Source organism: Hippichthys cyanospilos, chromosome 6 (assembly GCF_059441005.1).
Source record: "Hippichthys cyanospilos isolate Australia breed blue-spotted pipefish chromosome 6, RoL_Hcya_1.0, whole genome shotgun sequence".
Classification (NCBI taxonomy): Eukaryota; Metazoa; Chordata; class Actinopteri; order Syngnathiformes; family Syngnathidae; genus Hippichthys; species Hippichthys cyanospilos.
In genome coordinates, this window is record NC_142374.1 from 12607824 (window position 1) to 12633064 (window position 25241).

The following is a 25241-nucleotide window of genomic DNA, read 5'->3' on the forward strand; positions in this document are numbered from 1 at the left end:
TTTTTTGTTTTACCTTCATATGCTTAGACATAATGGGTTGGAAAGAGGAATATATTAGGTTAATATGTTCATGTGCTATTGTTGGAGTGATGTGCTGAGCTGTAATATATTTAGAGATGTGGTTCTCAACCTTTTCCAGGGATTTAGCCCCTGTGAAATAGGTTTTCAGCCAAGTACCCTTAACCAGTGCAAAGCGTTTTGGGGTTAAAATAAAAAAAATCTTTGAAAAATGCCATCTGTTTTATTTATTGAACTTTAGAACCCTTTCGTTTGAATTGGTCTACAAAAAATAATCAATACTGTATATAAATAAATATTTAACCACAGGAAAATATTAAAAATGAAGCGTCTTGTTTAAAAAAAAAAATAGTATGGTGGAGAATTTGTGTTTTAAGAATAAGGAAATGGAATAACTTACTGAATAAAATGTCTTGAATCTGAAAGATTTAAGTAACTCAATCATTATTTCAAAAGAATTGTTCATGTGTATTTGTTTGTTTTACTTAAAATCTAGAGTACCCCCCATAGTTCCTTCAAGTACCCCCTTTAAAGAACCACTGCTTTAGAACGCCATAACAAAGTATGGAAAAGTACCACTAGGGGGCATTTTATCATTTTATCTGTGGATTGCTTTGGTTTGCTGTAATGTATTTACTAGCTCAAAAGGTCTAACCATTAACATGATGTCAGCATTCCTCACTAGAGCTCAGTTCAAGCATAGGAGGATTAAATCTGAATCCCATGGTTTTTTTTTTTTTGTGCTTTTTTTCTCGTTAATTTGGGGAATTTCGTTGTAGGAGAAGGAGTAGCAGATACAAGCTAAAGTGGATCATCCCCAAAAAGCATTAGAGCTTGTGCTTCACATTTGCAATTAGGCAAAAACAAAACAAAAAACCTACACCCTATATCAAGTTTTGAGGCTCCGCATACAAGCACATTTTGATTTAATATCCTTACCCCCAACCCCCAAGATTTATGAGCTGGTGGAAATGTGAGCTTGTATAAAAAAATCTGACACTTCGAAATCTTGATTTTTGCAGATGCCATGAGTAGATTTTTCATTTTTGTGACTTTATTGTATGTATAAAATGTAAAATGTAATTTCTTATAAATGTGTTTGTTTCAATACCCCAGAAAGACTATATATATATATATATATATATATATATATATATATATATATATATATATATATATATATATATATATATATATATATAATAAACACTGTATACAATATATGCTGTTTTTAAAGTGGTGCCCTGTGCCATTGGAGCCAAAAAAATTAGTTTTCACAATTATCCACAAATATCCCCCTTATTTTAATACGACGACAGCAGCCGTGGCTTTCGTTTATTTCTTGACAATCACGCCATGGTGTTTGTGGTTCAATGAAATCATAAATGGTACCTCAAAATGTTTTTATCTCCGTAAGAACAAAAATAATTCCAGTTGTTCCATGGCAGAGAATTGATACGTACGCAAGGGGTAATTTCTGCACATGCAGATTGAGCTGCTAACTAATTTGTCTGTGATCGTTGAATTCCGTCACGCTTGTCCGTCCTGTTCTTTGTGGCAGGCTTGAAGAGAAGAGATGCATGTGAGCAAATTGTCATGTGGCTTCTACTGCCAATGAATTTGTGTTCATTTTGTGCTGATGGATTGTGTGCGTGTGTGTGTTTATGTGTGTGCTTTTGCGTGTGTCTGTGTGTGGATGGATGTTCGCATCACCTCAGTGCATGGAAACTTGGCCTCAAGCCCACTGCCCAGTTCTGTCTGGTACACATGCTGGATACATCTCACTCTCTGCACAAGAGTGTCAAACACAATTTGAACAAGTTTTGATTGTAGCAGCAGTTGGGCATTTAGGTGGCTGTGAGTTCCCTTTTCGGCTCTATGCGAATTGTGGATGAACACAATTAAATGTGAACATCCACGACCTGACAACATCCCAAGTCACAATCTTCAAAGTCGCCCGCTGGACTGCGGACTGTTCTGTATCATTTGTTGTGTACTCTCATGGTTGATATTGAAGTCATAATTAAAGTCCAACTATGCTGTACTCGTCATAAACCTCAGGGCCTTTGCCACGCAGGTCTGGAAGCACTCCAATCAGGCAAATACCCCCCGGTCAAGTGTTCAAACAATATGCCATAAAATATTATTCTTTTTACAGTTCTACAAACAGTACAATGTGTGATTGTGAATGCTTATCTTACACTCTTATGAGTACGGGTTTGGACACCTTGACCCATATACTGTTGGACCAGTGGCATATCATAATTTTCTTGCCATGGTGCCCAAGGGGTACCGGGCTACATATTGAAACAGGTATTTGGGGGATCAAGATTATGTAGTTTAGATTATGTAGTCACTTGTCATTCATATTCTAAATTGGGGTCTGCTGAGATGTTTTCCCAAGATAAAATGTGTTTATTGTCTCAATAAATGTAGGCAAATACTTCTCTAGAGGTACCACATATTTTCGCGCGAGCCGTTACATAAAAGTAAGTTCTATATGTATTTCACAGGACGTTAAACAAGTTTACAAGATCAGGATTTTTTTGAGCCAATCAGAGAATTTAAAACTAACCGATCACACAGGGGAAAACATCAATGACCTTTAGAAGGCATTCAAGAACTGGCCATGGACGCAAAGTCAAAGTTGACACAGGTTAAACAAAATCACCATGAAACAGACCTAATGGATGCAACAACTTACTGTAGTTAAATTACTTCACAGCACAGTGTAAATAGTGCAAATAAGGAACTGATGCTTCAACAAATATTACTTGAACCCTAGAAACAAACAGTTTCACTACTGCAAATGACAGGCATAATGTTGACCGTCAAAACCTTTATGCAGCATTTAATTTACGGAAATGATCAATGACATCATTAATCATTCATCTTGCATAAAACTCAAAACGTCGGTCGATCAAGATCAAGCCCATCAGACAGGCAGAAAATCTATATCTAACCAAACCTTTTGTCATCTTGGCGGGGGTTCAATCATTGTAAAGTCTGAAATAAGAAGAAATTGAGATCTGCTCTCAGTAGATTGACTTGTGCTTTACTACCACACACACACACACACACACACACGGAAAAACCTGTCAGGGTTCTCATGATGAATCACCCTCTGCAAGAGTCCAAGCATCACCATGTAAACATTAACATACACTTAAGTCTTTTTTCAAAGCTTATCTTTGTTTCTGTTTCAGTCATTGTGAAATACACCAGTAGGAAGAATTGTTTGTGACTCCCTCTTATTCTTTAGGGGGGAAAAAAAGCAATAGGTGGGGGATTCCGCCGTTCTGAAGACAGGCTCGCATGTGGAGCAAGCAGCTGTCTACTGCATTGAGAAGTTTGTGTGACATTGAGTTGATGGACAGGATCAAGACCTCCTGTTAGCATCTCTTCCTCTACCCTGCTTCTGACTAATCACAACTGACATGGAATAAACCAAACTCCCCTTTTGCCGAACATCTGCCTCAGTAGTGACATGAAAAAAAAAGTCAACAACACTGCTACAACATGGGGGTTCTGGTAAAAATCCTTGACAATGTACTTTCAATACTGCTTTCAATTTGCAGTAAACAAGATGCACCCATAGTATCTACACCTTTTTTTTAATCAAAACATGAGTGACCCATGAATGTATGTGGACAAGATGCCACCAATGCATTATGGGAGGGTGTTCTCCAATGCGTATGTGTGCATTGCACTGTGTGAGCATGCTGTTCTTGAGACCTGCAAGTTTGAAACATTGATGGAAACCGGCTGCTGTGACAAAATGCATCATGTGTGACACTTAAAGTGAGATGAATATTTAATTGAGCCGGCGGAGCGGGGGCATTAAGTCAAGCTCAGGAGGTTGCGGCAGATCAGCGCATTTCGCTTTGCATGCCAGATCAGGGCGCTTGTGACGTCACAGGCCGATTTCACTTCAGTGCGCATCTCCTCACATCAAGACTTTTCAAAGCATATGATCCTGTTCAATGCCACGTAACTACGTGAGCTGTGACAACAGTTGTGGAATTCATTCTAGAGACACATTGGTTGCCCCAAACTCATCTGTAGGCATCCTTTGAGAAATGCGAGAACATTATGCTGCTGGACCACTGGTTGTGTTAAGTCAAGTATCATGACTCAAGAGATTAAACCAGGGCTGTCATTATAATTTTTTTTAAAAATTGATTGTCCTATCCATTCATTATAGAGTGGTCCCTCGTTGATCAAGGGGGTTACGTTATAGGCAAAATGCGCGATATAGCCATCTTTATTGTTTTTTTACAATTGATATATGTGTTTTAAGGCTGTAAAAACACTTTATACACTTTTCTCAGACATGAATTAACATTTTCTTACATTTCTCTCTCATTTAAACAATCTCTTTGCCTTCGTAGATTTGACAAATAAGAAATTAATAATTGTAATAATTAATAATAGTAACTTACATATATTTCACAGAATGTCAAATTTAACCAGATATCAACCATTTTGACGCAAAATTCAAAATTGAATATTAATAAAGGATTAAAAAACTCTAAAACTGTAGAAAATACATATTGAAATTACATTACTGTATAATAATCTTTGAATTCAAACTACATCATGAAAAGAAAAATGAAAAAAAATGCTTCTGAAGTCTTTAACTTAATCATATTAATTGTAGCATTTGACAATATGAATGTAGTTCATTTGTTTGCCTTGAGATGGCGCTGGTGTATTGGTGGTGTGTGCAGAAAATGTAGTACGGATTGTTTTATCTTTATACATTTATTTTACATTTCCAGTGATCTAGGCATCATTTACAAGTCCATGGGAGCAATAATATTTATTGTCGGATTCTTTTGAGCATGTAAGTTTACTTAAGTTTAGTTTGAGGCCATGCAAATTACTTCCTGTATATTATGCTAACGTGCTAATGAAGTGTGAACGTCAGACGTGATAGCTAACTAATTAACAAGCGGATCAAGAGGAAGTGTTCAGCCCTCTGTTTCCAGCAGCCCAAAGTGATAGATACAGAGGACCCCCGGTTTACAACGTCCCTGCCATACCTTTTTTTCACCTTACGACATGAACCGCAACATTTTTGTTGTCCCCTTTTTACACCATTTTTTCACCTTACGACACCTCAAACATAGCGGTCAGTGTGCGCGTGTGTCTACGAGGGAAAACACTCTCATACGTCACTACACGCATCACTGCTTACGTCACTACAATGCTGGTCTGCTATTGGTCGGTGTCACGACGCCCTAAGATACTAGTCTACTGTTGGTCGGCATCACGGGGGTCACGAATATGCTGGTCTGCTACAGGTCGGCGGACAGGGTCACAAAGCTGGCTGCCTAAAGACTTGATCTCGTTTGAGAGTGCTTTCAATATGGTATTCATTGTGCATTTTAGTGGTTAATTCAAACTTTAATTGGTTAGCCATTGGTCCCAAGATTGCTAGTGATGTTAAAGAAAGAAGTAAGAAGATGATTTATATGGAAACCAAGCTGGAGATAATCAAGAAATATGAAGAAGGCTAAAATAGCCTAGCCTACCCTCACTAGGGGATATGGCCAAACGAGCTCATCACTTCACTTAAAGGTAAATAAATCCTTTATATATGTTTTATTTATGATGTTATTTAATGTATGCACGTGTATTATATATAAGTAGCACTTACTATACTATTTTGATGCATTGTTTTAATATGTATGTACAATGTTGATGTTTTTAACTGGGCTTTTACACATATTAGCTAATTAACATAGGTTTGGATTGCCCACCCACCCTACGTCAAATTTGCGTTACGATCCCAACCGTGGAACGGATTCATCTTGTAAACCGGGTGCCCACTGTATATGTTTTTAAGTAAATATGTAGCCGAAGCTAATAACAATTTGATGTTTGTTAGTTCTACAGTGTGAATTGTTGGAAAAGTGTTGATGAAGACAAAAAGTGCAAGACCACAGTAAAGATCGAGTCGTGTTACGACATTAATCCGTTCCGCGGTTGGGGTCGTATGGCGAGGTCGTCGTATGACGGGCAATCCAAATCTATGTTAGATAGCTAATTCCTTTAGAACCCCGGGTAAAAACATCAAATTTGTACATACACATTAAAAATTGTTGCCAAAATAGTATAGTAAGTGCTACGTATGTATAATATACATGTATACAATCAGAAAACATCATAAATAAAGAATATAGAAAAGATTTATTTACCTTTGAGTGCCGATTGTTATGCCCATATTCCCTAATAAGGGTTATCTCCAGCGTCGTTTCCATATTAATCATCTTCTTACTTCTTTCTTTAACATCACTAGCAATCTTGGGAACAATGGCTAACCCTTTCAACTTTGAATTAAGCAGTAAAATGTACTATAAATATGGTTTTGTGATCACTCACAATCGAACAAAGCTTTACATTTCCGTCATTTTAAAAAAGTTAGGCCGACCAATAGCAGTCCACCGTTTCCACGAGGAGATGCCGACCAATAGCAGACCAGCATTGTGGTCACGTGTTGCATGGAAGCAGTAAATAAGTAAATAAGTGCAATTACCTAAAAACGCCAGAAGTAAAACAACACAAATACAGCCAAGCCCCTAGGGTCATGACAGCTGTTTTGGTTGCATAGCCGGGAAAATGTCATGAAGAGGGGAAGAAAAAAGTCAGTATTCCACGTTGCAACATGAAAATGACGTAAATCAGGGACCTTGTAACATGGGGGTCCACTTTATTATTTTATTTTGTTGCCGTTATTTTAATAATTGGAATCTATCGCAAACTGCTGGGACATCAATATTTGGGGGAGACTTTCGCCCCTGTCATCATTGCAGCATTGCCTGTGTCTGCAAGAAATGTACATGTAGGAAACTGTGATGCATACATGGTTCTCGCGGAGCTAGAAGGTGGATATTTTTAAAGTGACTGACCTGATTTGGTCGACTTATATTCAAGCCCTTGATTAAACTGTATGGGAAACGAATAAATGCTATTAAATGCTTCCATGATCAAATAAGATGAATGGATATGATTAAAGCCCATTCTAGACCTCCACCAAAAGCATGCACAATCTGTTCAAGGATAAGCTAGCATTTTAACACTTGCTAGCTGCAATCTTAAATCAGGTGTAATGCTGATTTGTTTGACCCTGAAAAAATAATCCAGTAAGAAATAAAGTAATCAGTTCCAAAGTGGTGGGACAAACTGGCATCCAGCCCAGGGTGCTCCCTTACCTTGTGCACAGAGTCAGCTTTGGATGGATGAATGTTTCAAAGTCAAACTGTCATCACCATAAAATGAAAGAAAAAAAAATTATACAGCCTCTGTTTTACAATAGCTGACAGTGGTGGTACAAATATAGAAGTCTTATTAGGCTGAAATTGTAGTCAAAAAGTGACCAAAAACCGCTTGGGTTATGCTTGGAACCTGCCCCAATTTTTTGGGGTTATTCTTTGAACCAAAATGTTGAGTCAAATTACACACATGTAAAGCAACCTTCAAAATCTTCAAGTGGCTTTTTGTACCAATTTTGGGTGGCTGTTTTTTTTTTCCCCAACTGTTTAAAAAACAGTTCTGGACAAAACACACACACACACACACACACAAAACGAATACAAAAGAATGACTCCAAAAGTTCCCTTTTGACCTAGTTGGTCTTATTTTAACCCAACAGCTTCAGAGTGTACTTTTCATTTAAGGACCACATATGCCCACAATATGGTTAGGTCTTCCTAGTTTGGCATAATCAGGGCTTCAATGTTCACTCTTAAAACAGAAGGAATTGAATCACTCGGGTCAATTTGACCCAACATTCTGGGTTGTTTTGTCCAAAATGATCTATTTTGGGGGTTGATTTCCCAGAAAGTATATTGCTTGGTCTCTTTTTGATGCATTATTGTGGCTTGTCTTATCCTAAACAATTTATAGCAATGAAGGATGCCTGTTCTTATTCACATCATTTTATTGCCAATTCAGTCCCAACCCAAAGTTATATGTATAATTTGCACTAATCTCCCACCATATTACATAATGTTTAATTTATGAGTGTTTTTGCCCTGCTGTGGTTGCATGAAAAATAAAAAAGCAAAACAACACTACCTTTGTTTACCCTTTAGAGTCCAACAGCTGAAATCCTTTGAGATGACTTTTTACAAATTCCTACATGACAACTTAATCTTGATGTTTTTGTGCAACATTTTAAAGCGATAGCTAAATCTTACATTAAGATATTGTTTCTATCACCTTACTTTACAACGGGATTTTATTTTTTTATACAGGTAAACCTAAAAACCACAGGGGTTTTTGCTTGGCTATACAGGAAAAAAAAATCAATACATTAGTGAGATAGTGAGGATCCCTGCGGGGTTTGTAGAGCCTATTGGAGGATTTGGGGAGCTTGACGGCAGTGCCTTGACGGAACTCGGAGGTGTGAAATGAGCTCACGACTTGTTCGCAGAGCGGCTGACAAGCGACTTTCCTGAACCTCGACACGACCCGGCGGACACGCTCACGCACGCGGCTCTAGCATCTTGGCGAAGTCAGGAAGCGGACCCACTTGAGAAGAAAATAAGGCGTCAAGGAGCTTGGGACTGTGTTGGACACACGGACGTAAATAGGGGGGACTTTTGAAGTAGGCTACAACGCAGGAATGATACACGGGATAGTTTTTTTTCTTTGCGCCACAGAGGAGGGTCCGACTAACGCCCGGAAGAAAATAATGTGTTGTCCAGTGTCGGCGGGTGCCAATGCGTAACAGGAGACCATTCTTGCCCTCCGCGCCTGCAAGAAAGCGTGCCGGTCGAGCGACGTCCCGTCAACACAGCGCCGTAGATGCACCACAGGCTCGCTCCCATTTCCTGTGGCCATGCGTGCACACTTGGAGCGGACGCGCGCTGCAGAAAAAGAGTCCAGAGCGCCGATCCGCAACGGTTACGCGCAAACACGTGTCGGCCCCGCACTGAGCTGCGACGCACGGCGCGCGTCGTGCTGGGTGAGGCTGGCGCGGGCCCGTGCGTGGTGGACTTGCGGCGGAGTGGGCTGCGCGGCGTGTGCGCTCGTGCTGGCCGCGCTTCTGAGGTGCGCACAGTGGAGCTGTGAGCTTTGCGCACTCCCGCAGCCGCAGTCGTGCTCTCGTCCTCAGTCGCTCGCAGGCTGCCTCGCGGAGCTGCTGCTCGCTTGCTGGGCTGCGCTCTCGCCATTCTTCAGCCTGCTGTGTGCCTTCTTCTGGCTCGGGGTCTACCTGATCCGCTGCGGCGTGTTGCTCCGAACCGCCCTCTCGCTCCTCACCGCGTTCCACCTGGGTGAAGCTGCGGCGCGGAGGCTCCTGGACGGGTCGCATGAAGTAGCTGCCGCGCTGGTTTTGGCGTGCGTGGCCGGCGGCGCACTGATGCGAGCGCGCCTGGACCGGGGCACGTCTCTGGTGCTGGTCGTCAGCGCGGTGCGCCTCGTCTCCCTCTTGTCGCTACACAAGGTTCGTCCGGCTTGGAGGCCCTACGTGGCGTACCTGCTGGGAGTCGTGGGCATCCTGCTGGCGAGGTATGCTGACAGGCTCCTCGCCGGCCAAGGGACACTCGAGGAGGGCTGCACCCCCGTGACTGGAGCCAAGGAAGACGTCCCCGCATTTAAAAGGCGCAGGAGGTCCAGTTCGGTGATATCCACAGACATGGCACACAGTCAGTCCAACAGCAAGTCACATCGCAGGACCTCTCTGCCGTGCATCCAAAGGGACCAGGTAGGACCCCCCTCGTTCGCGCTTACCGTGACCCATCCGAACCTTCATTATTGTCTCCTGATTTTGCAAAGATTTTATGAAGCGTCGTGACCACTCACTGTTCTTGCGATGACATTAACATTGAAATACTCACCACCTATACTGTACTTGGTATATTTTAGACCATTTTGGGGGGGATTTTTATACACATGCATTTGGTTTGTCCGGAGGCGACAATTTTCGCTTCTTCAGCCAAATCCACTCATAGTTTTTTGCTTCCTCTAAAGTCCTGATATTTGTTGTGTGATCTTCCATCCTACTGATCAGTTACACACATGCACCGATCACTTAAATCAAAGATCAAGGTGACACTTCACTTTCATAGTTCTCACACACACACACACGCACACACACACGCGCGACATGCACTTACATTTACATACGTAGTACACTATATATATATATATCCCATGCAATCAAAAACCGAAGTCAGAGCATAGTTTGTTTTATTTGTGAAATTCTGACAGTTTTGCACATTTAAACCCTTTATGCACATTTAAACCCTTTTTACAGTGTAATGTAGATAATGCTTATTGACCTGAAATGACTTTTACTTCACAGTTGTGTCATTCAAAAATTAATAACTGGAATTTGTTCACCAATTAACGATTGAGACCATTAGAATTTAACTTTGTTTAGAAACTTTTGACTGACACATATATCTGGCATTGAGCCAAAACCTCATGGATCACATTTTGGTAAATTTCATTTTTAGGTTGGCCCATTCCAAACGTTGCAAGTACTCTATTATTTTTGCAAATTATTGGACAGTTAAAAACAAACAAAAAAACCCTCACTATGCAATACCTATGTTTGGGTAATGTTTAGGACATTTTGAAAAGTAATTATATATATATATATATATATATATATATATATATATATATATATATATATATATATATATATATATATATATATACTGTATATGTAATTACTTTTCAAGATGTCTTAAACATTACCCAAACATAAGTACTGCATAATGAGTTTTTTTTTTTTAATTGTCCAATAATTTGCAAAAACAACAGAGAACTTGCAACGTTTGGAATATTGTATATATATATATTGTATATAAATGTATATATTTATGAAATCACACTACTGAGGCTCTTTTCTGTTCTCAAAGTAGAGACACATATTGGCCCGTGCAGACTCCCATCAGCTCCTGTATATGGAACATCAATGAGTGTGCTGAGGGTGTGAATAGGGGAAATTTTAGGTGTGATCAAAGCTGAGTATGCGCATGAACGGGTGCATGTGTACTGCAGGACTGTCGGTTGGCCCACATAGAGGTGCCCTAACTGTGCTCGTTAGCGCTTTAGTGGTCCTGTTTGTTTTTCTTTGTGGTCACACACACAAACACACACTCAAGCACACTCACACAAACTCATATTTTGCATTTTTACTCAAAAACATTCTGATGTTAACACTATTATTGAGATAAAACTTTGCTGGAGTTTTCTGAAATAGGGTTCCAATTAAATGGATGTTTTGAAGGGCGTGCGTGAAAAAATGTCACGTTCATATGCAGGTGGAGCTTGGTTGATGATTCCACAGTCACATTTTTTTAAGAGTGGTTATTTTGGAAAATTACCAAGAATCTGTTTGGAATATACTCATAGTTTGACAGACAGTACACAAACATGCGGTTTCTACCCAGAGCCACATGAATAAAACCCAACAAAAACAATCTCTAATTTGGTCTGTCAATGCTTTTAAGATGCAGGATGCTAAGTAGGCTATTAGATAACCTTATCATCTCGTACAAAAGACATTCCTGTATGTAGTTAGTGCAAGTTAAGCCTGTTACGAAGCTTAACCAGATCATGATGGAACAAGCGGCGTCATCTGCGCAGCAATCACACGCTGCATTTTGACTCACAATCTAGTTAAGATGATGAATCCGTTTTTCCCAGCAGCCAGCCCTGATGGATGCATCGTCTCCGTGCGCCCCGGGGCCTCTCATCTCAGGCGGCGGTTGACCAGTCACGACCTGCCTGTAATTGAGACACACATGGTCGACACATGCCGTCGTATAAGCGTCTCTTGTCTGTGTGGTCTGTAATGTGTAAACAAGCCCATAGTGACCCGCGCTCGTCATCGCCTAGACGGGAGGCTACGATGGGACTAGCACATGGTGAGAGGAGAACGTGAAGTGTCAAACCTCGGTAGCGTGTGTGTGTGTGTGTGTGCTTCCTCTCGGGAGAAAAAGAGGTGTTTAATAAAGTCAGGATGTTTAAATGTAGCAGTAGGATATCTGCACTTTGTTGGCTTGATGATATTTACATTAGTGTTGAAGAATCATGCGGATGACTTTTGTTTCCTTCTTCCACAGACCTTTTTGTAAGAGCACGTCAGATTGATCGTTTCTGTCTAAAAACAGTTTACTTAAAAAATAAATAAAGGGATGAGGAATTCCCAAGTGCTGAATTCCTCTCAAGCCGTCCATGGTGCAGCATCTGCTAGAGACGTGTTATCCTACTATGATGCTTGACTGTAAGCGTGTTGAAAAAACTGTGGTTTTAAATGTTTCTGCTCAATGATGTGTGTTCATTTGCAAAACCAGATAATGCCTGGTACTGTACTATATATCGTTTCTAATGTACTAGCGGTTATACAGGCTACTTAAAGTGTACCTCCAGTGGTCTTGATGGGTAAAGGGAGCAATACTATGATGTTTGATGAATATCTGGGCCATCTATTGATTCCACCACTTGGTAATGCTACATCCTTGTTGTCATTTCCAAATGGAGTATTTTGACCAAAGTCAAAAAGGAATTGGCCGACATGGATATTCATTTTTGCCAAAAAGGGCCTTTGATTTGGAATATTGCAATGAAAAAGGCAAGGCTGATTTTGTCAGTTGAAAAAAATGTGGTGTTTCTTTGGAGGAACGGCAGGGCGAAGATAGAGGCTACTGTTTTGATCAGATGCAAAAAACTGAATGTGATTGCTTTTGTTGTCGTGAACACAAACCCGCTGTGGATAACATTGAGAAAAACAAACTAATATGCTTAACTTTAAAGGCTGATTTATCCGAAAATGTCATCCATTAACCATCACTCGAGTACATCATTAGCTTGCTCAAGAAGTATGTGCGTGCCCCTGCTCCAAATCAGCTGTCCAACCGCTTAGCTTTTCAACAGTACAGAAGACCATCTTTTGGTGTTGAAATGTAATCCAGATATTTAACTGCCATAACATTTTGCTGTTCAAAGCCGGATTTTCTCTGCTTTAACACAGCTCCAGCCAGACTTGTGTGAAAAGTTCAATCAAGCCAGCTCTTTTTTTTTTCAACCAAATTATTGTGGTGTTAAACATGATAGCTAGGTTATTTTAGCATGGCAAGCTGTGTTGTTTTTTGTCATCCATTCTCTTTGTTTCTATTCATTATGTATTAATTAGGCACATAATTTACATTTTTATCTGCAAACAGCAATGCTTAACCGCTTATATAGAACCTTTCAAGCCATCACATTCGTACCCCCCCGCACCCACACACACACACGCACACATTTGTACTTTACATACATACTGGATTGACATTGTCGTCATGTTTATTTTTCTTTTTTGGTGTATTCAACCTCTTTCCACATCCACTCCAAAGGGGAAAGTTTTCACCAAGTGTCTTGTACCCATGCTATGCAGCAACCTTTCTTTTACAATTTTACACTCTGAATTAGTATGTATAGGCACACAAAAGTAGTTCTTGTCTTTGTTTTCCTCCAATATTGGAGCACCCATACACTTTGCATTGCTTTATTAAGTATTTTCATAAAAGGGAATCCTGTGTGAGCTTCTGCTGCCTGTGACTGCCATTTGCATCGAGACTTGCCTATCAACGACCCCCCCCCCCCCCCATATCACAGCTTGTAGGAGCCGAAAAGGAGCAAACATGGTCCCTCCCATAGTTTCCACGACTGAAGGTTTACCAAAAAAAAAAGGTCATTACAGTATTTGCACATACTGCTAAGTTCAGTAACACAAAGTCTGCAATAGTGTTGGTCACTTCCATTCGATTGCACTTACGTGTATGATCCACCAAAATTTGGTATATTGAAAAAACATAATTACCTGGAAATTTGTTTTTTGTTTTAATTGTTGTCTCTAATAACTTCAGAGCATTTTGTGTTATCTTTTTTTTCTACTGACACATTGTAGAGGAGTTGTAGAAAAAGTTTTATTTTTATTTGACAAGCGTAATTCAATGTGTGTACCCAATCGAATAAGACCCCACCAGTGGCAAAAGTGAGGACACATGCAGGTGGACCTTTCCCCTTTGAGAACATTTATTGTGCAGATCTTAAATCTCAGCACTCACTCATGCAATATAATGCAAATGATCAGGAACACCAGTGCTGATATACATATTTAGTCAATCATATTACAATACTATTGGCATTTATTCCTCTTGCTAGCTGACGTATCGGGGATGCCAATTCATTTTCATTATTTTAATGTGTTCTGTTGTAGTTACTTTGCACTTCATATTTTCTTTCCAAACACGTATTTATTTGTCAACTAATTTTTGGCTCTGTGCAGCTGTCCGATCACAGGTCATAGATATCTGGTGTGCCACACCATAGTAGTTCAAGAGCAGCGCAGACAGCAAGTAGGACAGGTAACATGTTGCTCCAATCAAGTGGAACGTAAAGCAACTGACAATGATCAAGCAAGAAACAAGTGAACTTGAGAACACGTTGGAAATTCACTTCTTTTTCTGTCAGCTCTGCTCTCTGTCCTCCTCCTGACACCAACACAAATATTTTCATAGCCAGAGGAGGAAATTCTTTCATAACTTGGATGATCAAGATATTCTTGAAATCTATGTTAATGACTTCCTGTGGTATGGGATCCAAACACAATTACTGCTGCTGTAGTAAATGTTTCCTGTTACACTAGTTTCGCTGCACCCTCCATAATTGAATTGTGTTTCGGATGGGGGGAGGCTGCTGATGGCCTAAGGGCCGGCCATTTAACAGACGCCTGACCAAAAATTCATCCCTATAGAAGGGAATGCAGCCTGTTGTGATGTGAAGTGTACACTTTTACATAGCATGGTTTCAATTTTTAAAGAACCTGCAAATTAACAGAAGCACGTACTAAGGTGGGGATCATGTATCTTGTGATTGGAGAATGCCATTCTCGCTCCCGGTGCACATGCAGTCCCAGTCTATTAGCTGAGTGTGTGCAGAGAGGCGAGTAGTGGAGGAGTCAGGGTAGAATGAAAGTAGGTCATTCGAGGTTTTGTTTAGTAGCCAGGCAAAACAGCAGGCGAGCTCTTACTCCCCCAAATTGTGGAAGAGTGGTGTGTGATAGACTGTCATAACTTTGATCATGCTTCTGCTTCTGTTCTGATTTGTTACATGTTACATGTTACCTTGTCCATGTTGGCTGCGTATACCATGAAGGCACAAAACAAGATGGCAGTTTAAAGGAGGAATTCTGCTCGCTTTTTTTTTTTTTTTGACATTTCATGCCATCTATCCGCTTTTCCTTTGATCATCCAGTTTTATGAGAAGTTTCATACCACTTATTGCATCACATGCGTCACTGAAGTAGAGATAGAGTTTTACATCAAAGTCCAATAGAGCAGGAACCAAAATAGTCAGACAAGTAGGCAGGTTTTAAACGCATGACATCTCTCTGAGTGCAACTAAATGGAATTTGCCATATTTTTAGGACTGTAAGGCACACAAAGTTCTTTAATTTTCTCAAAATCAACAGCGTGCCTTGTAATGATGTGTACCTTGTGCATGGATGTCATATGAATAAAGTTTGACTGATTTATGCCGCTAATGTGCAGTCATGCGCCTGATAACCCAGTGCGACCAGTATGGAGAAAATTCCAAAAAAGGCTTGTTAATTGGAACTGCGCCTTATAATGTGGCACTGGTGCACCGTATAGGCCCAAAATAGTTTATATATGGTTGCTCTACTCCTTGCAGCTCCATTCATTTAATATGACACCATCAAGAATCACATCTATCAAAAATAAAGTTGTTCTCTATTTTAATTAACCACAACCTTGGATAATTAATACAATTAGGCACTAACAACTGCCAACAAAGGTTCTATTTGGTCTATCTGATTGGTGTATTCCGATGAAAATTAAATTAGTCGACAATGTAAATGATCACACGTGTTGTGAGTTGATGTTGTTTTACTTTATGTAGAGCTCCTAACATAAAGTAAACTTGTTACGTAAGATGGGAGTCATTTGGTTCAACAATTTAATTTTTTTTCGTGTTGGGGGGGGTCGAGGTAGAGAGACTGATAGCCTACTCCCAAATTCTCCAATTGCAGGTCGCATATACTATGCACTCACTGTGATCTTGCCCAGTTGAGACTGGATTTTCCAATCTTCATTTCCCAATGCCTCTTTATAATATTTTTCTATGCGCTTTGGCTGAGTTGCTTTGAATAAAGAGGGTCAAAGTGTATGCTTTTATGCCTTTGAGTTATGAAATAAAGGCGCATGCATTTAAAAGATGCCTGTTGCTTCATTCACATTCAGATTTTCCAGAAATGTGACATTTTACATGCCCGCCACAGATAATCGACAGGATTTTACAGAAACAACAAGAAACGACTTGGACATACGGTATGAGCAGTCAAAACGATCATATGCGATGCTGTAGAGTGCAAGTACTTCACGTATTTCACACTTGTATGCCCAGCTTTACAGAGCCACTCATCATTGGGTTTGTTCTTGTCACGTCGTGGCATGGTGACGTGAGGTGGTGGAGGGAAAGGGCTGGGAGAGACAAGAGGCAGGGGAAGCTGATTGGGTGACACGCAAGGGCAGGAACGCACAGGTGACAGGTGGACAAGATAAAACAAATGGACAGAGAGGTGACGCAGACGCAGGGAAGAAACTATACAAACTAAATGGCTAACGAAACAACCCAAAATCTCTACAACAAAACCCATAGCAGAACGTAACTCAGGCAGAACGTGACAGTTCTGAAGCTTCTTAAACTTTTTGTCCCTATCTTCATAAGCTTAAACAGTGTTGTTTTTTCCAGTGTTGCGTACCTTTTATTCAAATTCACCATGGACATATCATGTGACTTATCAGTTTTGTCTGATGTAAAAGGTACAAAGACCATATCTGATTTATTTGATCCTGGCTGACAGTGGTGGACGGCAACCGTTGGACATTCCCTTATTGGTTTGACTTTCAGGAGCTCATGTGTTTAATCATGACATACTGCAGCGCCAGAAACAAGTTGTGGCTTCTTCCCCACAACTCGCGACAATGAACCTCATCTGACTCCCTTCCCTTTAGTATGGAAATTACAGAAAGTGTGACTGCGTGTGTGTAAGCAAGTGTGTGTTGCCAGCGGCTTCATGGCTGCCATCTGCTGCTGCAGGCCGCGAGGTTGAATTCACCCCCAACAACCACGTTGGGCCTCAAACCATAAACTCAACCCCAACGCAGCTGGAAGTGCTGGATGGGCCTCCTGTCTTGACTGGCGTATTAACACCTTGGAAGCTTATGAAATACTGAATGTTTGAACACTATCAGTAACCAAACGGAATTTGGGATTTTTCTCAATGCCATGCAGTCACATACAGTGGTTTCTTTTCCTTTATCCCAAGACAAAAACAATTATCAGTTAGCGTAAGAGAATCGAGTTGAGATGAACAGAATGTTCCTGGAAGCAAAGTGTGTATGTGCGCAGCGTGCGTGTGTATGTGTGAGGCCAAGCGAGAGAGCGTAGTGTCATTGTGAAACACTGAATGCGTTTGCATATGTGCCTGTAAGTGCTCACCTTAAAAAAGGACTGTTAGTTTTATTTGAAATATGTCTGTGTGATGTTGGACTGTTAGTCATCCTCTGATCCATAAGCACCCCCCCACCCCCCTCCAACCGAAGGAGCTAATTGAGGGCATCATTCATAGGCCCACCACAAACAACCCTGACCAATGTTACTTTGTTACTTCTTTTAACGATTGCTTGAAAGGAGTCATCCAGGGACATGAGGTAGGCAGATGCTTTGAAATGTACAATCGTGTACAGTCTGGGAGGATGCAAGTATTCCGCATGAATAATGTAGATTGGAGCCTAACATTTTTTGTTTTAGACAGCTAAGGTTAACCTGATGCTTATGGTGAATAGCAGTGTAGAAAATGGATAAATGGAAAAATAACGATTAGGGTAATAAACCTGACACTAACAGGAAATACTAATTAGCACCATGATAAAGGGCTAGCATCTAGCTGGAATGATCCCAAATCATACAATGAGCACTTTCTGTGTTTTTAAAATTCTCCATAAGAAATAAATTCCCCCCAAAACAACCGATTGCTATCGTACATTAACTGTTCTGTTATAATTCTGAAATGTACAGTATGTGTGAACTAACTACTAATGTGAGCTTAATTGTGACTGCTGGTGCACAAATGCTAATCGTTTAGCCTAAGCAAGTTTGGGTAGAAGACATATGTAACAAGTCATTGTATTCACTTACAATAACAAATGTATAGAGTAAAAAATTCCACATCACTTGATGGAGATGAAGGCAACACGAGGGGCCTTTCATGTATGTGTGCTAGTGAAGGACCTTTTCAGTTATATAAGGGGGTCATCTCTCAGACACAGACCCTTTACATGAGGGACATTCCTTAGCTGGCTGTTGTGTTAAATCAACTGCACTGCTCTAGCTCACCCTGAAAGGCTGACCTTGGCCCTAGAAGAAGTAGGCCCCCATTCCTCAACCAAAACCCCAAGCACGCTGACCCCAAGCTACTGCAGCATCCAAGGCTGTCAGCAGGTGTGTCACGGGCTTGCACTAACATCAGTGGAAACTCTCACATGCCCCCACACCCTGCTGTGTAGTGTATGTAAAGTTTTTTTTTTTTTTTTTTTTTTTTAATCAAAAGGGGGAGGAAGGAGTCCTGTCATCTTAAATGTATTTGGGTGCAGTCACTTGAGTTCCCGCACCAACAGAGTGAAGTAGCACAACTAGGGCAGCGGTGTCACAAAAGTGATTGTGATTAAAGGAGGTGCACTTTGTTGGGATCATTGCTGCAACAGCTTACATTCAACTGACTTTTCAGTTGCATTTTTTTGTGTTTTCTAATATGTTCTGTACTATGTAAACCATTTCTTCACATTAAGAGTAGGACAAATCTACTTAGCTCAGTCAAAAGGATAATCTTCCAGACATAATATAGATGGTGGTTTGGCATCCTTTGAAAGGAGAAGGCAAATTTGGGCCAAACACAGCCCAATTTCTTTGCCCAGTACTAGGCATGGGACGGTGTCTGATTCTGACGGTATTATGACCTTGGGCAAAAAGATCACGGTATCGCGGTCTTGAAATTACACCTCTAGAATACGTATATAAGTTTCAAGATTCAAGAATCTTAATTCAAAATTTTAATATTATAATAAATTCATAATATCATATATATAAATTAAAATATATAATTTTAAAATCTAGCTAAAGGTGGATGATTCAGGTGGGAAAATAATTTCCTGGTTTTGACAGATTTGCGTGGTTTTACATATCGCTATACATTGGCAATCTGGTTATCGGCCCATGCCATCCCAATTCATACTCCCAGATTCAACCACCAGTTTGTACCCCAGTACTGGTCTGTGGGCCTGTAGTTACCGGGCCACGCAGAATAAGTGATGATTACTGTCCCAACCTCACAGTTGTTTAAATAAACACGGTTATGATTCTGTTGTAAACAGCAGGGTATATATGTGCAATGCGTATTCTAGAGGAAGATTGTTTGACTTATGCTTTTCACTGAAATGGTAAATGGACTTTCACTTATAGAGCGCATTTCTACCTTGGGTTGTTTGACTTATGCTTTTCACTGAAATGGTAAATGGACTTTCACTTATATAGCACATTTCTACCTCAAAGCGCTTTACACTAACTAGTCATTTACTTACTGGTGACGAAGCATCAGGAGCAACTGGGGGGTTCAGCGTCTTGCTCAAGGACACTTCGGCATGGTCTTGATGGTCGGTGTCTCGAACCCACAGCCTCTCAGCAGCTGGGAGACGACCACTCTACCACCGAGCCTCATCCCTACAGAAGAACATAGATACATTATTTGGAGAACCAACGGCGTGAAATTAGATAATTTTGCTGAAGAACTCTCTCACAAATGTGCAAACGAAAGGAACTTTCACTGGCCGTGAAATCAGCTGTGACCAGGCCTCCCTCTTGAAACTCTACCAGCCTGCACTTATCAGCAAAATAATAAGCATCAGATGGTAACCAATCTCGGTGTAGAGGTACGCCACACACTGCGCAGGATTTAATAGATCACCACATTTTAGAGATCTGTGCGGTGTTTGGAACCAACCATGTTTGGTTGAATGGAGGAGACTTACTTTTACAAAGTTTTGTGCAGTGCTTGGTCAAACATTGACATTCAAAAATCTTGCAACGTTTAGCTTATTGTTTATTTTTTTATTGGAAGGAATGTGGTTGCAAGTAACGCTACTATTCCTTACGATAGCTTTAATGTGGTGAAACTAGTAAGATATTTTACAGACCTGCATTTAACTCGCAGGGCCCATGTGTTCATGTGTCACCGTGCGTGTGTCTCCCGCTGGCGTGATGCAAGCAAATGTGTTATTGTAACCTCTGCCTGCCACTGCCTCACTGGCTGGCCATGCGTCTTGTCTGGCCCTGCAGCCAACAAGGCTTCTGCTGTTCCCCCCACTCTGCTCAGTGCCATGTTTTACTGACTTTAGTCCAAAATGTCCCATCTGTCAATTTGCTTGTTTCATCTCTTGCAGGGGCTGAAATATTTGTGGTAGACGCTCTTAAAATAACAAAATGCGCACTAAGTTGCCCGACATTAAAAAAAAAAAAATGCTCACCACTCTTCGGTCATCCTGTATTTTCAACTGAAAATGCTATTCTTAGAAAATGGTGTGTAAGGAGATAGTGTGTAAGGTGAAAAAAGGTTTAATTTGCACATTGTTACAATGTAAAGGTATTGTTTAAAGGGACTCTAATTAGCTGAACGTTGGCACTTGGAAAAATTATTTCTGCACTAAAAGACTTTGGACTTGTTGTCTTCCTTCAAGTTTCAAAATGTCCATTTGTCCCTTAAAATTTCCTTTTCCACTGTGGCTAGCGATTATTTATGTGGATCTTTTTTTAGGGGGGCAAAATAAAACAATGCTGCTGACTAATCTTTTTGCAGTTCATATTTACTTTAGTGTAGAATACTGTGTATTTATTCATGTTCAGTTGCCTCAGGTTTTTGCTGCTGGAAATATGTACATATATTTTGGGAGATTTTCAATGTTCTTCTTCTTGGTTATTATTTTCCACTGTTACTGCAGAACAGGAATCTCCCAACTGCAGGATGAATTAATATTTTGAATCGCTAAGTCAGCCCCATACATTTTCTGAGTTATTCCGTGCATCCCTAAACAGTTGCCTCGCACACAGTTATTTAGACAATTGAAAATTCCACAGCCATCTTTTAACACAACATTAAAGCTACCAGTGCTCTTGTCTTTTGATTGATTCTGATTGGATTCCTCAAGTGGTTAAAAAAAAAAAATCAAGGAAAGAGACTTCAATCCTTTTTGCATTTTATCTTTGACAGTGACAATGGACAGTTTGGAAGTGTCAAATTATCAGCTGCTCAAGCATCCTTAAGATCAGAGGTATGATCTAAGACTAAAAGTCTTTCTTGCAGCATTGTTTATACTGTCATTACCTCGCTTTCAAGCCTTTGACATTTTATACTGACTTGTGTTAGCCCTCTGGTACTAATCTACCTTAGCGCTTTGTCTTACTGCATTTAAGTGTTGAGATGTAGTAAGACGAGTAAGTGGTTTGACAGCTGATCAGTCAGAGCTCAACACATACCTCCTTCATTGTGGGGATGAGGATTGACGTGTGGTGGTTTTGGCCAAGTCCCATCAAGTGGAGATGCAGGAGGCTCTTTGACGTCACTGGGAAACGTGACACACTTCTCAAGTAGCGAGCGGCCTTGGGCCGCTTGAACAGATGTCACACAGATGAGCCCACATGGACGCGCACACTCTCGCACTTGTGTGTGCACAACTTCACACACTGGCACCTACTCAGGCTTTGTTTTGCATTTAAAAAAGTAAAACCACAGAAAATTAATGCTGCACCATTTGTCAGATCTCTTTGGGTTTTCGGTTGCGTACAGGCCGGAACTGATGTGGTCTTCATCTTGAGCGGTGACATAAGAGGTGAAAAAAAGGCTATTCAGTTTAATTTTTTTCTTTTGAACCACTCCCTAGAGGGTCGGATAAAACTTGAAGTAGTAGCCACAAAATGTCTTCCAGCTACAACGCTCATGTCATGTCAGGCAAACGTTAGTTCGCAAGGCTGACCCCAGGAGATTCGTGACTTCACAGACATCACACTGAGCTCTTCTTTCCCTTTGTGTCTGAGTTTTCTTTCTCACTGGGATCCTTGAATCTGTTTTAATCAAACGCAAGCTTGTCTTTCTCTTTGCTATGATTTGTGTGAACTACATGATCAAACGTGGGGGCGATGAAATCTACCACCACCTCAAAAGTTACTGTTCCAAGCAAACTTGTAACTTTTATTCGTTTCTTTCAAAAGAACACTTGTTATTAGACTCGAGGATAATGGTAATCTAATACATAGTTAACAAACAATTTACCCATCATGACTTCAGCTTATCAAGTTGTCGATCAAGACACTTCAACATATGAAGGATCATTTGTTTGATTCCCAAGAAAACTTGAAGACTGGAAGAGTATCTATTTTATAATGCTTTTTGCAACCCAATAGAGATGGTGAATTCATGTTCAGTTGCATTTTCTATTATATGATCAACTAAAACAGGTGGGAAATAGGCCAAATTTATAAATCCCATCAGCAAATTCAGGCATGAGAAATCAAACTTGAAGTGTGAAAGCATCCCTAGTCACAACTGTAATGCACAAAAAGTTCCCTCCTGCTTCCTGTATAATTTATACAAAACATTCCTTGTACTTCTTCCCAAAGACATGCATGGCAAGCCTTCATCCTCTTTGCCTTTTATTTGACTATACTTTTTTGGTCAAGTAAATGAAGAGACCACCCTCCGCCATCCCGCCCCTTTGTTGTCCTTTTATTGGAGGTTGGCGGTTCAGCCGGTGATCTGAGTGTTCTTATGGTTTGCATATAAGCGTCAGTTGCTTGACTAATTTTCCATTTATGAGGTGCACTTTTTGCTAACTTGTTTTGCTATTGATTGGGCCTCTGTTGATGCATGTTTTTGTTTGTATAGTAACAACATATGGATGGATGCCTCCTTAATGGGAGCATACCGCCAAGATGCTGCTGGCAGTGAGATCTTTGATTCAGGAAAGTAAATCCAAATCTATTGATGCCAATTGATCTCAGTCATAGGCTTGACTGTGCACCTCTTTGTTTTTTGCACTTTGGGTAATTATTGATCCCATTGTAATTTGTCCAACCCCAGAGATGCAATTATAGCTTACTTTTGCTTAGCTTAGTTTTAGGTGTGCTCTTCTATTTGTTTTCGCTCTTCTATTTTTCAGTCCAGTTGTAGTCAGTACGGTAGATGTCTTTGTACCTCAAATAGATTTTATTGTCACATGTATAAAACCACACAGCAAAATTCTCATTCTGTTCACCTTCGGAGCAGACCACACTCCACAATTGAGCAAACAACAATCACATGTTAGAAAAATAGTCCTGAGGTCGCAGTGGCTGAAGTCATAATGAAGTCCCTGTGATGAACACAGCGTCCGGTCGCTTGATCTCATGTCTGTCAAATCTGTCAACGTCGTAAAATTGCATCAAGATCTAGAAATTAATGAAAGATGTAAGGCTGAGCCTCAAAATGTATATATCTCAGGCATCAGGTGGAATCCTCACATCTCCAAAATCATCACCTTAAATGGAATCTCAAACGTGGCAAGTTCGTTCACCCATTAAAATTGTGGAGTGCAAGAGAGCCAACCGTTTTCAGCACTTTACATTATAATCATCAGGAGTAAAAATAACACCCAAACATAATGACTGACTTCATACACTTTCAAAAAGATACCAAATTCACCCAACTTTGACTTCATTTGGAATCCAACTGCATCTATAATGTAGAACAATGCTGTGCTTGTGGTAATGTTGGTGCTTAGTCATGGTATTGGCATGTCACTATGGAAAACAGAATTACTTTAATCTCTGGCCATAAACTTTAGGTCATGATCAAAAGTACTAGGTCGCAAATAGAAATTCTGCAAAGTGTGTGGATTCAATTCAGAGATACGCTGCTGCCACTGTGACCCAGATTGGAATAAGTGGAGGAAAATGAATGAATGGCAAAAGCAATTCAAGTTTGATCAAGGGAGACGAATGCCAGGTGACAGTTTGCAGGTTGTGGAGGTGTTTTTTGACTATGAATGTATGATGAGTTTATTATTTTCAAAATGTCATCAGTAATGAAGATTGGTGTCCTTCAAAGAGCAACTTAATTTACTGTGACTAAAGTCTTTACTCTTGGTCACACCCTTTCCGGTCATCGTGATTCCTCTCTGATGTTGAGGGTCGGTGCACTGACAACATTACATGGCTATAAATGTTATTCCTGGTGAATGGCTATGCAGCTCTTATGACTGCAGTGAATTTTGGAGGTCACTGAACACCCGGTCAAAGGCAACAGGAAATTCAATTCAGTTCAATCCATCTACCCATTTTCTACCGCTTACCGGAGTCAGGTCACGGTGGCAGCATCTTCAGCAGGGAAGTCTAGACTTCCCTCTCCCCAGCCACTTCATGGGGCTCCTCCGGGGGAATCGCCAGGCATTCCCAGGCTACCTGAGAGACATAGTCTGTCGGGTCTGTCCTGGGTCATCCCCGGGCCTGGTGGGACATGCCTGGAACACCTCACAAGAGAGGCCTCTAGGACGCATCCTAATCGATGCCTGAGCCACCTAAACTGGCTCCTTTCAATGTGGACGAGCAATGGCATTGCACTGAGCCTATCCCAGATGATCAAGCTTCTCATCTAACCTCTAAGGGAGAGGTCGGACACCCTGCAGAGTTGACCATAGGTGAGGGTAGGAACATATTTTGATAGCTAAATCCAGAGCTCCACCTTTGGGCTTAGCTCCCTCTTTACCACCACGGACAAGTCGAGTCCACATCACAGTGGACGCTGCACGTTCTGCTTGTAGATCTCACGCTACATCATACCCTCACTCGTGAACAAGACCCCAAGATGTTCCAACTGGGGCAGCACTTCATCCCTGACCCGGAGAGAGCACTCCACTCTTTTCAGACTAATGACCATGGTCTCAGATTTGGAGATCAGATTCATGTCGCCGCTTCACACTCGGCTGCGAACTGCTCCAATGCGGCCCGAAGAAGCCAACAGGACCACATGATCCACAAAAAGCAGAGATGCAATGCTGAGACTCCCAAACCCGGCCCCTTCAATTCTTCGGTTGGCGTTATGTCAGAGC

General features: G+C 40.8%; 1 protein-coding gene across 2 annotated transcripts in view; it reads left to right on the forward strand.

Moving 5' to 3' along the window:
- The first annotated feature begins 8400 nt into the window (after positions 1–8400).
- Positions 8401–25241, forward strand: part of LOC148422232 (cGMP-inhibited 3',5'-cyclic phosphodiesterase 3A-like) — a 77664-nt gene continuing 60823 nt past the window's right edge. Inside the window, exon 1 of one of the 2 annotated variants that reach the window (XM_088416782.1) lies at positions 8401–9733. In XM_088416782.1, the coding sequence (XP_088272908.1) occupies positions 8867–9733 (867 nt within the window). In that variant the 5' untranslated portion in view covers positions 8401–8866. The remainder of the gene's footprint in view (positions 9734–25241) is intronic. The other variant, XM_088416781.1, reaches the window with a different exon arrangement.